Source organism: Theropithecus gelada, chromosome 9 (assembly GCF_003255815.1).
Source record: "Theropithecus gelada isolate Dixy chromosome 9, Tgel_1.0, whole genome shotgun sequence".
NCBI lineage: Eukaryota > Metazoa > Chordata > Mammalia > Primates > Cercopithecidae > Theropithecus > Theropithecus gelada.
In genome coordinates this window covers 87,710,343-87,728,270 of record NC_037677.1, presented here as the reverse complement: position 1 = coordinate 87,728,270, position 17,928 = coordinate 87,710,343, and the positions used below count along the sequence as shown (strand labels likewise).

Below are 17,928 nucleotides of genomic sequence, written 5' to 3'. Positions count from 1 at the left end.
AAGGGGGCTGTACTGAGAACTATCCAAGAAAAGGGGAGCAGGAAGAATGTGAGTCCATGATGAAAGCTAAGGCTGGATAGAGATATTGACAATAAACTCTCAGGGATGAAACTAGGTGAACGAAGAGGGAATTATAATCATAATAAAGGTTAATATGCATAAGCTATTAATAAAATAATATTTATCATGTCAGACACTCTGCTAACACTTTAGTATGCAATATTTCATTGATTCTTAGTTTTACCCAAATTTTAAAGAATCAAAAAATTGAGGCAAAACTAGGAAGCAGGACACAATTGGAAGATAGCTGTAACACATAACAGCAAAAGATTCACATTCAGAACACATAAAGAGATCCTAGAAGTCAATAAGAAAAAGACAAACATGATGAAAAAGAACCAAGGCAATGAATATGATAGGTAAGTTCACAGAAGAAATACAAAATAGATGATATGTAGTGTTGGTGAGGATGTCAGAAAATGGATGCTCTCATACATTACTGATATGTTTGTAAATTTCAAATAATATCCACTAAAACCTTTTCAGAGGACAATTTGTATCTACCAAAATTTAAAACATGCATACTCTGTTGAAAATCCACTTCTAAGAATCTAGCCAATGGATATGCTTGCATATGTGTAGTAGGTACTGGAACACCTTGCTTGTAATGTCAAAATATTTGAAAAAAATCTACATGTCCACCAAACGAGTGTGTTAATCAAATTATGCTACAGCCACACAAAAGGAATATTATTAATGTACTAAAAAAATTGTTTCAAAGTTTACTGATTCTGCACAAGACATTATCAAATTTTAAAAAAGTTGTAAAACAATACATATGATTCCACTTATGTTTCAAAAAATGTGATGACCTCTGGGTATGAATATGGTGAAGAAAGTCCAAGTATTAGATGGATGACAGATCAGATGACATAAGTCCCTTCCAAACTAAGATCTGATTCTGTAATTCTGCATTCTCAATTTATAGATGTGGAAACTACAGGGAAAGTCAGTAGTCACAGATCACATCTCCTGAAACACTATTACTCAAAGGATGGTTCAAAGATCAGATGCATTAGTATCTCCTGGGAGTTTGCTAGAAATACAGTAACCTGAGTTTCATTCCCAGACCTACTGAGTCAGAATCTGCATTTTACCAAGATCCTTAGATGATTTAAATTTGCATTAAAGATCAAGAAGCGTGTTTTTTTCTTCTTTTTTCTCCCACTAATAAGAAAAGGATTAATGCCAAGCTTGAGTATAGAATCTTAAGGTGGCAATACTGATATGAACTGAGAAAATTTTAAGAGCTAAGTCTGACCAGCTGTTTGTTTTGATTCCTAAAGATAAAAATCTTTCAAAAATGCATAACAATGGAGACAAGGGTCTAGAAAGGGCAGGGACTGTAGAAGACAGGCTTAGCCTGAAGTGGAATTGCCCCAAGATAAGGAAAGCAGTGGCACAGAATCCGTGTGGTGCAGGGAAACACCCCACTATACTTGAGAAATTAAGGCAAAATCAATTATCCTGAGATTCTTCCTAAGAGGCTAGAAGTAGAGCAAGGTAGAGGGGTAATCTGAATATGGAGTACCCTTGTCAGAGATGAAAGACTCCAGGGGTCCGAGAGTGGTATCCAATACGAGGAGGAAAGAAAATGACAGATCTATTCACAGTGTGTAGAATAGATGAGGAGACATCCCACAGTACCAAACAGAATAAAAAACCCGCAAAGATGCCAATTCCAGCCAAATCAATCTAGAAATATAACCCAGTGCCAGTCGCAATCCTATTCTAAAGCTCATCTGGAAGAATAAATGGGTAAAATTAGTCAACACAATTTTCAAAAGAATTGGGGATTTTGCCCTAATAGGTACTAATACACATCATAAAGCAACCTAGAAGGCCCAACTATTTGCCTTACAAAACATGTTTAAACTTCATCCAAATTTATCCCAAAGAAAGTAGACAACTGCAGGGTTTCAGAGAGGGGTGTTATGTGATCAGATCTTCATAAAAGGTAGATGATGTGTAATGCTGGTACAGAGTAAGACCTGCTCACAAGAACAAAACAATGTCTAGGAACACACACACACACACACACACACACACACATGCGCACACACATATATACACACATATGCACAGACATGGTGACATCTCAAAACAATAAAGTTAAATATGGATTATTCAATATTCAATATACTGTATTTCTGATGTAAAAACAATTCGAAATAAATTAGAATCTTAGCCTTGTGTTTTTGTATAAATAAATTAATTTTGGGTAACTTTAAATGTTTAATACAAAAAAGCAATAGAAACAAGTAAAAGAACCACATAGCGGTCATTAGTTTAGGAAATCAGCTGAATCCAGCCCAAGGCAGAGCTAGTTAGCCAATAGGTAGACTAATAAGAGCTCTGCAGACATCCTGGCATCCTGCTGGCAGTGGATGATGAAATAAGAAGGGATGTGATCACAACAATATGCTTCAGGAGCTTAATCAGGAAATGATTGTTTTAGTGATATGGCTGCATTCGTCCATGTCACTCAACTGTCAGAATTCATCTATTAATATTATATTAATTCGTAATTGGAAGCTGAACAAAAATTGAAAATTTAACAGAAAAAAAGGAAGCTGAGATTCAGATAAATAAAAATTATCTTTATGATATATTTCACATAATCATTATCTTATAAAAGATAACATTTTCATTCAATTTACTCTTTGAACAAGTATTGTGTATATATGCTGGGCACTGCCCTAGGTGCTGGAGATTTAGCAGTGAACAAACAAAAATCCCTGTCCTCAGATTATATTTTACTTGGGGACAAACAATAAACATATAAATAAGAGGCATAATATGTCAGAGGTGAAATATTGTGGAAAACAATAAGGCATGAAAAGGGAATAAGAATGCCATAGGGAGAGGGGGTTGTAGTTTTAGAGGAGATCAGAGGCCTCATTGAGAAGGTGACATAGAAGCAAACTTATTTAGGTGAAGGGGGTAAAGGAAATAAGTTAGCTGGATACCGGGGGAGGTGAGGGTAAGTGGGGTGTGGTTGAGAAAACAGGCCAGTGTGGCTGGAGTGCTGTGGGGCCAGGGAGACAGAATAAATGAGGAGAGTGAGCATCTGGGGAAGGCTGTATGGGGGCCATATATGTAGGTCTCTAGAAAGATTCTGGATTTTACGTAAATTAAACAGCATTGGAGGAATCAGAGAACGGAGTGGGCATGTTCTAACCTGTTTTAAGAGGATCATGCTGGCGGCTGTGTGAGATGAAGATGGAGGTGGGGCAAGGGTGGTGGCACGGAGCCTTGCTAGGAGAATGGTGGTGGTGGGCTGGACCAGTAGTGAAGTGGACGAAGTGAGACATAGCTGGATTCTGAATGTACATTTTGATGGTGAAGGTTACAGAATTTGCTAAGAAAGGATGGATGAAAGAAAAAGGCAGCAATCAGTGCTGACATCAGGCATTTTAGTCTGAGTAACTGGTAAAACGGAGCTACCAATCTTAGAACTACTGAGATTGTGATGACTGAGGGTGAAACAGGTTTGGAGAAGGACAGCAACTAAAAAACAGGTTTGTCACACCAAGAAATGAAATGGGCTAATATATTATTTTACTGTTGCACTAAATGTAAAAGGTAGTAATTTTTCTGTTTATTGGTTTAGTTTCCACCTGAATGATAAACCATAGCTACTGAAGCACTTTTTGAACTTTTATTAAAGTATGCCTTAAACAACCAAAAATTTTAAACTATTCACAAATATGTAATCAGAAATGTAATTACAGTAAGGACTGATTTAAATCGTAGTCTCTTACTAAAAATGTCTATAAATTAGCTCTTTCATACTTTGACATTAAAATAATGGCAGTTGGGGCAACTTTGGGAGATCTTGTAAAGAACAAGTGAGCCACTTGTAGAGGTCATGCAGTGGATGACCACTTACATCTCTTTAACCTTAAGGCAAGCCTATTCATCATGGTGATTTCAATCACTAAAACACACTGCAATGCCCGCTAAACTATCAAAGAAAGCTGAAGTTACATTCAATACAATATGATGTGTAATATCATAATATCCATTCCTCAACAGTGTTGGGTAAGAAAGAATTTACTACCTGCGCAATCTGTACCTGGTACCTGGAACATTTTGATTGTAAGGATTAACTGAGGGTGACTGATATATGTACAGTCATTTAAAACATAAAATGTTACAGAAAGGCAGGTTGTAATGTACCAAATACAAAGGTAGTTAGATTTTTAAAAATATGAGCCACAAAGATGTTTGATGAGTTCTTCAAGGGCACACACTATTTGGTGGCTGGTATTAGAATGTAATTTTTTCTTCCTGCTTTCCGCTGTTAGCAAAAGTGTTCAGTCTCACAAGGAAGGCTTTAACCAGGGCTTTTACTACATCTCAAGCAGGAAAAAAAACTGCTGATTTACAAATGTAAGTGCTTCATTTATTATTATATAATATCAAGACATTTCTTCTGCAAAAGAGCCAAATATCTTACCCATAAGGCAATAGGCAATGAGTTTTTGAGGCTTGTTTTGTAATAATTCCACAAATGTTTACATTTAATATAAATATGTTTTGGAAATACTGTAACATGACAACCCTCATTATATCTGGATTCTATATTGCTTATTACTGTGTGAGGTCAAATGTCTTAATTTTGTGTTTTTTTTATAATTTACATTTTCATGAGAAAATGTAACAACCCTAGTTTACAGAATAAATTACACAGAGTATGGCATATTATATCATAAACACCACAGAATCTTAATGTCCAAAAGATAATCTTAGATGTTATCTACTCCAAGCTTCTAGTCAATCTTAATTCATGTTTATTTATGCACTCAGATTATGAAGATAATTTCTGATAGCATTACTGCTGTATTCCTTAGTTTCATATATCAGTCCTATAATCCCCAGTACCTCAAATTTGCCTAATATCCCATGCCTGAACCTAAGTTATAGTTACTACTATAGAACTTAGTAGAACCTAAGTTACTATTGTATTCCTTAGTCTCATACCTCAGTCTCATATATCAGTCCTACAAAATTAACCAGAATCAAAGATATAGTTCAAAATACAAAGTTCGCCTTTTGGGTTTTTTGGGTTTTCTTTGGTTTTCTCCTTTGAATCATTTCTCCCATATGCTTAGTGCCTAAGGCACAATAATCTAATTCTGGCATCAGAAAGCACTGCAAACTCACTTACCCTTAAGTCCGAGTTTATATTTTCAACGAAAAGGAGGTACCTGAAAGAAGTTTATTTAGATTCCACCCTATCTGTCCCCTCTACCACAACCAAAAATATACACCCTTATCAACCATTAATCATATTAGGAGAGAACTTAGTTTCCCCCACTCCCATTCCATATACATAAATGTTCCAACAATTTATTGGGTTTAAAAAATATGTCATCTTCTCTGTCTTGGTTAGTAGAGTCCTGAACATATTTAGACAGGGTTTTCATCTCACTTTAAATCCAATACAATCACATTTACTACAGACCTTGATTTATACATAGGACCAATTTTCAGAGTGCTAGGAGAAACAGTAGCAAGAAGAACCAGTTTCTTCTCCTTCTCAAGCTAGTTTGTCTTTTTTAGTTTCAAATATTGTTGAATTTGAGTAACATAATGGTATATAACTAAATAAACACATAGGTAAATATAAAAGCAATTTACGTTTTCGCCTCTTAGTCGCCATCTTGTCATGTAGATGAATTCCATAGTATGATCCTTCCCCATAATTTCACCATTGCACAGCACATCCAACTTTAAAAAGAATAATTGTAGATCTATTAACATACTGTTGAAATCAGAAGTATTTTGCATATTTTTTGAAATTTCAAAAAATATTCAAATAGTTGGAACAAAAGTATTATCATTATTTTCAATAGGAAGCATTTATTCTTCTCCTAAAGCATTAACAATTTGGATGTGTTACTTATATAATGTTACTATGCTGTATACTATACACAAGATACTGTTTATCTTGTGCCATATACCTGTATCTCAAGTTCATACACATAATTTACAAATGCAATGTAACCTTTCTTTTTTTTTTTTTTTTTTTTTTTTTTTTTTTTTTTTTTGAGACAGAGTCTCGCTCTGTCACCCAGGCTGGAGTGCAGTGGCCGGATCTCAGCTCACTGCAAGCTCCGCCTCCCGGGTTCCCGCCATTCTCCTGCCTCAGCCTCCCGAGTAGCTGGGACTACAGGCGCCCGCCACCTCGCCCAGCTAGTTTTTTGTATTTTTTAGTAGAGACGGGGTTTCACCGTGTTAGTCAGGATGGTCTCGATCTCCTGACCTCGTGATCCGCCCGTCTCGGCCTCCCAAAGTGCTGGGATTACAGGCTTGAGCCACCGCGCCCGGCCAATGTAACCTTTCTTAGTCCAAATCTCCGTCATGTCTCTTAGCGGTTTAAGGCATAGTTCTGTGACTGCCCCTTTCTGAACAAGAACCTGCAGAAACCTCACAGTTCCTCTCAGCTCCTTCGGCTTCTCAATTTCTCTCTCAGAATTCTTTTACCTTCCCAAGAGTTGAAGGGGTTACTTTCTTCTTATTAGTTTGGGGTTGAAGAGGGAAATGAATAAATGTAGATACAGTGATTTATGGGGCCTTAAAGGTATATGAGAATTTTCAGTAATTACCAGTAGTTATTAATTTGATACAAAGGTTAGGACTATGCCACAGGTCTGTGTCTCTTAGGGCTGTCTGGCTTCTCTGGTTTGCCTGGCTGGTAATTGGCACAATACTTACAGGATCCTCTTCCCACTTTGCACAAAGCTTCGAAAAAGCGTACTTATCAGCGTTAACTTTTGCTCCAAGTTGCAGGAACCGAACAACCCCTAAATCTTTAGGAAGGCTACAGGAACTGTGGCTATAATTCACTAATTCAAGAAAGCATAATTAAGCAAATGTTTATCATCGATCCCTATAAATAAAATAATATTTTAGTTCTCTAGCTATTAAAAACAAACTGGAAAGATTTCATTTGAAGTGTGGGAGGGGAAGAAGAATGAGTTTTAAATAATTCTGCATCTGGCTTGACAGAGACTATAGTTCTGAACTTTAAGATGAGTATAGTTTCAGTTAATTGTATTAGACATGTAAAGCAAAATTATTGATTTTTTGATGATTTATGACTTATATGGACCTCAAAATGTTTTTCAGGCATTATTTTATTAACTTTTGAAATAATAAAGGAGATAATTTCATTTTTTAAATCTTTTTTGTAAATTAATTCATAAGCAAAGTAAAGGGTCTTACTTAGGACGCATTTTGCTAATCACGTATACTGCATCTGTTAGTGTCATTTAACAACTAAACTATCTTGCCCCAGTTAGCAATGCTGTTACAAAAGCTTCAGCTGTCAGGTATTTCATTAAACCATCCCCTTGCATGCTAGGCAGCAAAGTAAGTGGGGAACTGAAAAAGATTCCCAAAAGTCATAGGAAAAGTCCTTTGAATTGGGATACATAAGGAGGTGTCAGTGTACTGAATCTGTCCCCCTTCCATCTTTGTTTAAAGGGAAATATATACATGCCAGAAGTAAGACTATGTAAGAGTAATAGTTCTCTTAGTAATAACAGCTTCCTAAAAATTAGAAAATGTTAACTCAATGAATTAGACTTAAAAGGAAATAAAACCACACATGGTATTTTGTGTGAAGAAAATAAAGGGCAAACCAAATCATAAAAACAATTTATTGTCTATTTTTCACTGTAGTTGTATCCATACATTGTTACTATCATTTATTTTTACCAAGAACATTGGGCTTTGATACTTCCATAATATTTTCCTAAAAGTTGATGTCTCTAGAATTTTAAAAAATATTTGTAGAACCATGCCATAATAACAATTTTCAACCCATAGACTAGTCATCTGAAAGAAATTTTCAAATAAGCTCAGGATCAGAGGCTTCCTCAAAACATGGACATAATACCTGTTAATGTCTATCACATTTTATTTCTCCTCTGATGACTCTTCATGATATTCATATTACTGCAGATAAGCCAGAAAAACTATGCTGCCTTTCCTTTGATGTCTTTGTTTATACAGGAAACTAGTCCTGGTCTTTAATTTTCTTTTCTTTTCTTTTTTTTCTTTTTGAGATGGAGTCTCACTCTGTTGCCCAGGTCGAAGTGCAGTGGCATGATCTTGGGTCACTGCAACCTCTGCCTCCCAGGTTCAAGTAAGTGACTATTGCCTTGTCCTCCTGAGTAGCTGAGATTACAGGCGTCCACCACCACACCTGGCTAATGTTTATATTTTTAGTAGACACGGAGTTTTACCACGTTGGCCAGGTTGGTCTCAAACTCTTGACCTGATGTGACCCACCAGCCTCAGCCTCCCCAAGTGCTGGGATTACAGGCATGAGCCACCATGCCCGGCCAGGTCTTGAATTTTCTAGCTGCTACTATCAGAACTCGAAAGGGAAGAAGGGGAAATTAATGAGTTGTAAGATTATCATTTAGGCAGGTTAGAAATGATAGCCATATTTCCTTACTATGTTTTAGTCATAACTCTAGGATTAAAAACATTCTCTAAACATGGAACACATGACAAGCTATGCTGTGATCAATATCACGGCAGTTTACCTCTTCTGTAAATAAACTGGCAAACTACATTTATGCAGCTATAATATGTTAGTTTTATCTAGTGCTAAACAAAACCACTTCTGCATTTCATGGAACTGTGATTACTTATGAAATTCCTTGTGATAAAAAGACAATGTTTTACATTCTGAAGAAGTCTATAAAGAATTGGTAATAATGGATCTTAAAGATCTCACATAAAAATGACATACCCTAAAGCATGAATACATTTAGTGGTATATTTATTTTGGGAGTACTTAATGTTAAGTTCTTTAAATATCTCTTCTAATTATAAAACACTAAATGTATTAGTATCATAGTTTATTCAGGATATGTTCAATTAGAAAATACATATTACCTAAGTAGAATAATACATTCTGAAAATTAAATTTTTAACATGAAAATAACCAGTTTCCACAAAAATTAATTTGAATATATTCTCAGTTTTCACTTTTGTTAGAATTTTACTTCAAATCAGAATTATCACAATGATCAAGCTTAGATATTATTTAACTTACCTCATAAGAACTTGGAAGTTTTAGTTTTAAACTTAGAAATTTTTTAATAGTTCCCACAGTTACACGTGTAGAACATCGAATGAATTTCTTCATTAAACCCTAAAGGAAATAAAGATTACCAGTTAAAAAGTTCTATCTTGCTTCTGGTGAAATCAGAGCTACCATTTCCACTATCATTTTGAGTATTTTTAAAATATATTGTGAAAACATTTCAATTTATAGCTTTTTAGTACTTGCGAGCAAAAATATTCCTAATTATTGGATACTTATATGACATTCTTCAAGAATGTATTATCATGTGTACTAGGAATATCCTGGCAAATAGGCAATCTGCTTACCTCTAGAGACATTTTAGTAAAGAAAACATGAGTTTAAACTAAAAAGAAGAAAAAAGGTCACAAAAAGCATAAAAATATTTTATTATAAAGTATAACTTCTGAAACATGAGGGATATTTTCTAAAATATGGTATCACAGCTTTTAAATAATTTTAGAAAGAGCAGGGATTTCAAATGGTACTCTGAGGAGCCACAGGGTTCAACAGAGAGAGGCTGGTTAGGCCACAGTATGCCCCAGAAATTAGAAGTTGCATAGTGTGGACCTCGTGTTGGGAAGAATCACGTCTGGTCAGTGTCTGATAGGCTGTGCCAGTACTTTACTGGAAGAACAAACTTCTATGTGCCTTGATGTGTCTCATTTGTAAAATGTGCAGAGCAGTACTAATTCACTCTTAAAGCCTGAATATCACTAAAATATAAGAACCAATCCAGAAGGGACACCCAAGCTGAAAATGAAGCAAAATGAGGTTGTAGACGTAATAAATACAAACCAATATGTGAAACAAAATTACATTCCACAACCTCAAAAGTTATCAGAATACTAAAACACAGAAAACAATAGAATCTTTTAAAGATATTACTCCTATTTGTATGTATAGGAAATGAGGTCAGCATCTGGAACAACATCTCAGTGTTCTTAAATTCACTAAGTCATAACTATTCAGTCAACGTTTATTTCCTAGCAGATGTTTTCCTAGCAAAACATATTCCCTGGCAAAGACCAACAGAAATAAATTAACAAATAATAACCTGGTCACAATACAGATGATAAAGTATCCATTAAAAGAAAACAGAAAAGTTACATTTAAATCAACACATATTCTACCCATTTCAAATGTGAAGACGGATATTCTAGACAGCATGAAAACAAAGCGACAAATGTACAAGTCTATCTTCCCTGTTATCTGTTCACCTTCTCAACTATCCCAAGGTTTCCTGTCAATTTTCTTCTTGCCCCAAACAGCTTACAAAGAATCATTAACACAGTTTTACAAGCCTAAGTCAGAGAAGAATATAGGGGTGTAGGTTGATCATCCCAGTCTGAAATCTGAAATGTCCCAAAATCTGAAACTGAGGGCTGACATGACACTAACTCATTTCAGATTTGGAAGCTTCAGCTGTAAGTATATACAATGCAAATATTCCAAAATCCAAAAAACTTTTGGTCCCAACCATTTTGGATAAGGGATATTCAACCTGTACTGGAAAACTCTTAATTTGTGTATTTTTCATCTGCCAAGAAATCAGGAAGAATCTCCAGAAATGATGTTGGTATCACTACTCATAATCTTTCAGAGATTAATAATAGTTTTTATATTATTCACAAAGTTGTACAACCATTACTATGATCTAATTCGAAAACATTTTCATCATCCTTAAAAGTAACCCAAATCCATTCACAGTCACTCCACAACTTTCCCTCTTCCCAGTCCCTGACAACCCTAATCTACTTTCTGTCTTTATCCTTGTCTGGACATTTCGTATAAATGGAATCACATAATATGTGATCTTGTGTATCTGGCTTCTTTCACTTAGCATGAAGTTGTCAAGGTTCATCCATTTTGTAGCATGTATCAGTACTTCACTGCAGTTTATGACTGAATAGTATCACATTTTCTTTCATTTTGCTTTTCCATTCATCAGTTGATAGATATTTTGGTTGTTTTCACTTTCTGGCTATTATGAATAATGCTATTATGAATATACATATACAAGATTTTGTGTGAACATGTTTTCAATTCTTTTATACAGTAGTCCCTCCTTATCTGCAGTTTCACTTTCCTTGATTTCAGTTACCCAGTCAATGTATCACTGTCCAAAAATACAAAATGGAAAGTTCTAGAAATAATTCATAAGTTTTAAGCTGCATACAATTCTGAGTAATATGTTAAAATCTTGCAGCATCGTACTCTGTCCTGCCCAGGTTGTGAATCCTCCTTTTGCCCAGCATATTCATGCTGTATAGGCTACCTGTCCATTAGTGACTTAGCTATCTCAGTTATCAAATAAAAAAACCAGTATATACAGGATTATTTGGTACTATCTGTGGTTGCAGCATCCACTGGGGGTCTTGGAACATATGCTCCACACATAATGGGGGACTACTGGATATGATCACATACTTAGAAGTGGAATTACCACGTCAACTCTTTGAGGAACGGCTAAACTGTTTTCTGCAGTAGCTGCACTTTCACCTTCCCACTAGCAATGTATCAGGTTTCAATTGTCCACATTCTCTAACATTTATTATTTTCCTTAAAAAAAATTTCTGGCCATCCTAGTAGGTATAAAATGATATCTTGTTGTGGTTTTGATTTGCAGAGCCCCAGTGACTAGTGATGTTTCGCAACTTTTCCTGTGCTTATTGGTCATTTTTATAACTTCTTTAGAGGAATGTCTATTCAAGACATTAGCCTACTTTTTTCCAAATTGGGCCATCTTTTCATGTTGATTTATAAGAGTTCTTCATATACCTGTATATTAAAGGTTTATCAGATATGATTTGTAAATATTTTTCCCATTCTATAACTTTTTTCACTTTCTTAAGTGTCCTTTCATACACGAGAGTTTTACATTTTAATGAAGTCCAATTTATCTATTTCTTTTCTTTTGTTGCTTGTGCTTTTGGTGTCATTTCTAAGAATCCACTGCCAAATCCAAGGTCATGGGAATATCTTAATTTCTCCTTCCTTTTGGAAAGTTATAGATTTTTGATGAATATAGATTTACTAGTTGACAGTTTTCTTTCTTTGAGCACTCTGCATATATTATCCTATTGCCTTCTATCCTCCACAGCTCTCGGTGAGAAATCGGCTACTAACCCTACTGGGGGTCCTTTGTGCATGAGTCACCTTTATATTGTTGCTTTCAAGATTCTCTCTTTGTCTTTCAATAGTTTGATTATGATGTGCCCAGGTATGAATTTCTTTGAATTTATCATACCTGAAGTTTGTAAGCTTCTCAGATGCTTAATGATTTTCATCAAATTTAGTTGGTTTTTTGGGGCCATTATTTCTTCAGATACACTTTCTGTCCTTTTTTCTCCATTTCCTCTCCTTCTGGAACTTCCATTATGTGTATGCTGGTAAGCCTGATGATGTCTACAGGTCTCTGAGGACCTGGTCATTTTTCTTTATTCTATTTTCTGTTTCTCAGACTGAATAATTTCAATTCATTTAACTTCAATTTTATAGGTTTTTTTTTTTTCCTTTGGCTCAAGTCTGCTGTTGAGCCTCACCAGTAAAATTTTCATTTCAGTTGCTATACTTTTCAACTCCAGAATATTTAAAAACATTTAATACGCTGTATTTGGTGAGATCATTCTTATATTTTCATATAGGTGCTCAGACCATGGTTTTGGTTCTTTGTACATATTTAAATAGATAATTTCAAATCTATGCCTAATAAGTACAATGTCTAGGCTTCCTCAGGGACAGTTTCTATTGACTGCTTATTTTCCTGTGTATGGGTCATACAATCGGCTCTCTGTAACTGCAGTCCTGCATTTGTGAATTAATCACAGATCAAAAATATTTTTAAAAACAATAAAAATAACATAGTATTAACAACTATTTACAGAGCATTTACATTATATTAGGTATTAAAAGTAATCTAGAGATGATTTAAAGTATATAGCAGGCTGTGCACAGGTTATGTACAAATACTACACCATTTTATATAAGGGACATGGGATCTACAGATTTTGTTATCCATGAAGGGTCCTGGAATTAATCCCCAACATATACTGAGGGACCATTGTATTTGTTAGTATCTCTCATATTTTGTTGTTGTTGTTGAAACTAGACATTTTAAATGATATAATGTTGCAGTACTGGAAATCAGATTCCTGCCTGCTCTTCAGTCCTAAACTAATTCCGTAAAGTCTGTATTCTTTACCATATGTAGTCATGAAAGTTTCTGCCTAGAGGTCAGCTAATAATTGAAGAGAGATTTCTTTATACATCTGGAGCCGTTAAGTTGCTCAGTCTTTGCCAAGGGTCTGGGTATGTGTTTGGTGGCATACCACCAATATTCAACGAAGGTGTTGACAACTCTGCCTTAGTCTTCACTTCCTACTCGTGCAGAGCACTTCAAGGTCAGGCAGAGGTGAGAGCTTAGGGCCTTCTCAGGTCTTTCCTGAACATGCATACAACTCTACATATGCACATGGCCCTCTAGATTTCAAGGAATATGTCATAGCTTTTTGAAGCTCCTAGGGACATCTCGTTCTCCAGCTCTTCCATTTAAGCTATTTGGTTAGCCTCTTGTTTGCTCCAAATGTTATCTATACCTCAGGCAGCTGTAAAGTTGAAACATTTGTCTGTAATTGTTTTTGACAAATGCCCCTTTCCCCCACCAACAGAGAAGGCTTTTTCCATGGGGGCAAGCTCCAAGTCAAGTTGAATACTGACAATCTTGTAAGTGGGGTCTCCTAGGAAACAACCAGACAGGTCAAATAATGACCATTCTTTGGCAATGAGGCTTTGAAAGAGCTCTACCTCTATTCTTTTCCTTTGGTCCTGAGAGACTGCAATGGGAAAGCAGGCTGTTATTTTCAAGGCTACTGCAGAATTTGAGCAGGGGCTGGAACTAAAGCAAGTTAAAATGCCACAAAGCTCACCTTTTATACTGAGAGTTAGTCATCTTTTTGATAAAATGCTCTATAGGCATCTATAAGCCTTTGTTTAATATCAGATCTCTGAAAAAGCTGATACTGAACATTTTTGCCAGTAGTTTTATACTTTTATGGAAAAGTGAATTTTCAGAGATACTTACTCTACTCTTTTTATTGACATCCCACTGTTGACTTTGACTTCTGTATTACAAAAGCAGTAGGTATTCTGTATAAATGATACATGCAACTACTGCCCCACCATACTTGTGAATCACACCCCACTGCAGAGGAATGAGATGGCTGAAAAGGCCATAAAGCAATACAGACATTGTGTCTCTGCCACTAAGGGATTTACAGTCTAGTATCAAGGACAACACACACATAAAAAAAGATAGTATCAGTGCCTAGAACTCTTAGGCACATCCTTAATAGATAACAAACTAATCCCTAATTGAGGGATAAATGTAAGTACTACAGAATTTCAGAAAAGGGATTCACTAGGTTGGGAAAAGCATCACAAAGAATAAAAATCTCTGGGTCTTGACAGAAGCATAGGATGGTGGAAGAGGAAAGAACACGCCAAACAGGAAGGGTTGTTCAAAGTTTTAGAGGTCTTAAATATTCGTAACACAAACTTTTATATATTCTAGATACAGATCTTTTGTCAGATATATGGTCTCCAACACACACACACACACACACACACACACACACACACACACACACACACGAGGTGGGAGGGAAGACAGAGAGAGAGAGAGAACGAACACATACATAAAGGATAATCACTTGCTTTGAAGGGAGGATTTACTAATGGGTTTAATGGGAGATAAACTTATTAAAAGAGGTGCTTGTTAATGAAGGGCCTTGAATGCTAATGTAAGGAGTTACGACTTAATTGTACAGGCCAAAAGGTGGCAAACTTTTGGCCTGTACAATGGCCATGTCCTCAGGCCAAATCTGGCTGGCCATCAATTTCTATAAGTAATGTTTTATTGAAACACAACCATGCCCATTCATTTACTATTGTCTGTGCTGCTTTAGTGCTATAATGAATAAGTTGAGTAAATTGCAACAGAGACCATATGGCCTACAGAGTCTAAAATATTTACCATCTGACCCTGAGATTGGTCACGGCCCTTACTCTGGGCCTTACACACACTCAGGCAAGTGGCCCTAGCCCTGGATAACAAAAGAAAAATTAAGGGTACAGAAAACACTTAATAACTACTTTTAAAAATGTAGATATAAGGGTGAGCAGCACTAAACTGGGGGGAATTTTGCAGGACTTGGTGACTGGCTGAAAGAAAACAGTAACAGGTCAAAGATGACGTCAAGCTTCAGAACTTATTTGATTGGCTGAAAGACAGTAGTCATAACTGAAACTGCATGTCTGGACCAAAATTAGATGAAAGTGTAATGAATTAGACAACTTAGACGAGTCAAGTTTCTGGTGTTAGTGAAACTCTCAACTGGTCTATTTAAAAATAGAGATATAATATTCGAGCTTGGGAAAAAAAGCAGGGTTGGAAATGAGGCCTTAAAAGTCCTTTGCATAAAGAAGAGAACAACAGACACAAGGCTCAACTTGAAGGTGGAATGGTAGGCGGAGAGACAGGATTGAAAAACTACCTATTGAGTATTATACTTATTACCTGGGTGACAAAATAACCTTATACCACACCTGTGACATGCAATTTACCTATGTAAGAAATCTGCACGTGTACCTCTGAACCTAAAATAAAAGTTAAAAAATCCTTTGCGTAGTTGAAGCCACATAGAAAATGGAGAAGACTTTCTAAAATAGATATAGGGAAAGTATTAGGACATACTCATATATATCAAGTAGAAGGCAAGAAGTAGAGCCAGTGGAGACAAAGCAGGAATGGCCCAGGAAACAAAGGAAGAACCAGGGTAGCTTAGTAAAAGTAATTTATAAACTAAGAATGAAGGTACAAGGATGAAGAAAAGTCCATAAAGGAAAGAGTGAATGGATAAAAGGTCGACTAGAACAGCAAAGTGTCAAAGATGTGAAAATGGAGAACAACAAGCAGGGGTGGTTAATTTTTCAAATAAATTTCTAAAGTTCAATATTTTATACTTTCATATGAGAAATGATGCAGAGAAGTGGACTTTACATTTGTTTATGAGAAGATATTCAGCCTTTCCATTGATTTAACTTTCACTATGAGCTAGCTCATGTATTAGAGAGCTAAAGGATGACCATGAACTCTATGAAAAAGAACGTCCCAAAAAGGGAGATGACTTTTGGGAAAGATCATAAGAAACAACTGAAAATATTATAAGGATAAACAGGTACAGTGGTCATTTCTGTAAATATGGATGCACTTTATTACATGTCCAATAAATTCCCCTTAACAAAATAAATTACCTTATTTTAACTACTTGTATGTGTAAGACCTAACAGTTCCTTGAGTGAAAGATGTTTTTTCTTACTACTTACATCTTCACTGCCTACTATTCACATAGTGGATAAATATTCATTGAATTACTGTGCTCATTAATGTTGCTATAAGATGCTAGGAAAACTTGATCTGAAGTGAAAAACTGTTTTTCACTTCCCAGTAGGAAAATGCCATTAAACATATAAGTAAAAAATTCAACCTACTAGCTTACAGATTTACGCAGAAGTAAAAGAAAATTAGAGACAATGAATATAGGCATTTGAATAAAACACAGAATACAGTGAGATAAACAATATTCTCAGTGGCTGACATTTGCTAGGATAAAGTGGCAAAAATCTAACAGCTAAAGTAGTGAAGATGTGTAATAAAAATAAAAGCTGCTTGCAATAAAAAGGTTGAAAATATTATTAAAGTAACACCATTTAAAGACCAAAGAAAATCAATAAAAGCAGAATGTTTTAAACTTTCTATAAAGATCCTCTAAGGAAAGATTCAATTAGCAGAGGCAGAGGAGAACAGTACCAGAAATGGAGATTCTACAGGAAATAACTGAGGGCCTTCAAGGAATTTAAAAGTTTAGAGGCATTTTACAACATCTAATTTTACTTCAAAACTAATTGATTAAATTATTCACAAAATATGTTAGCTCTGACATGGAAATCTTGTTGAGTTGCAAATAAAAATAGAGAAATAAAGGATAAAATTAGAAGAGAATGAATAAAACGGCTAGAACTACTAGTGACATGAAATTCTCTAAGTTGGTCACCACTCTAAAAAACAGAAACCATGCATATGAATTCCCAACAAAGGTATAAAAGGAGGTGGAGAAAGAGAGGTGTGATTCTGGGCATTAGCCACTAGATGGTGGCATTGGCCCAGGACGGTTCAGTTGTGGGACTTGTAACCATTTGTAAGCACAGGATTGTCAAAGAATGGTATTTTATTTAATTATGTTAATTAAAACGTTGAAAACAAACATTTTGAAGCGTTAGAAAATTTGTCAATAAATTATCAAGGGTTTACTATAAACTAATCATAAAAATACCACCGTACTTGTTCACTCACCTTTACTACATTGTCCCCTGATTGCCCATTATTTCGTAAACAATCTAGACAGATAGCAATTTGTGGGTCACTTCTGTGATAATCTTTATCATCTTCATTTTCATCACCTTCTTCATCTACTTTCGGTTTGTCAGCTTTTGAAGCATCATCTGTATAATTTAAACAAACCTAAGTTAGTTATAAATCAAAGTTGATTTTAAAGTTAAACAATCATACATTGATCATCAAAACAAAAATCAACTTAAAAAACTTTCCTAGCAGTTTTTGAAGAACTTAGTATCTTTAAAATGTTCCAACCAACTCAACAATGGAAACATTTTGTAAAAAAAAAAAAAAAAAAAAAAAA

The 17,928-nt window shown here is 35.3% G+C and overlaps 1 protein-coding gene across 5 annotated transcripts in view; it reads right to left on the bottom strand.

Annotated features, from left to right (window-relative positions):
• PCGF5 (polycomb group ring finger 5) overlaps positions 1–17,928 on the bottom strand; it is a 120,039-nt gene that overhangs the window by 14,457 nt on the left and 87,654 nt on the right. For all 5 annotated transcript variants that reach the window (XM_025396911.1, XM_025396912.1, XM_025396910.1 and 2 more), the window contains exons 6-8: positions 17,583–17,731; positions 9,140–9,238; positions 5,707–5,796 (exon numbers count right to left, since the gene is read on the bottom strand). In XM_025396911.1, the coding sequence (XP_025252696.1) occupies positions 5,707–5,796; positions 9,140–9,238; positions 17,583–17,731 (338 nt within the window). The remainder of the gene's footprint in view (positions 1–5,706; positions 5,797–9,139; positions 9,239–17,582; positions 17,732–17,928) is intronic.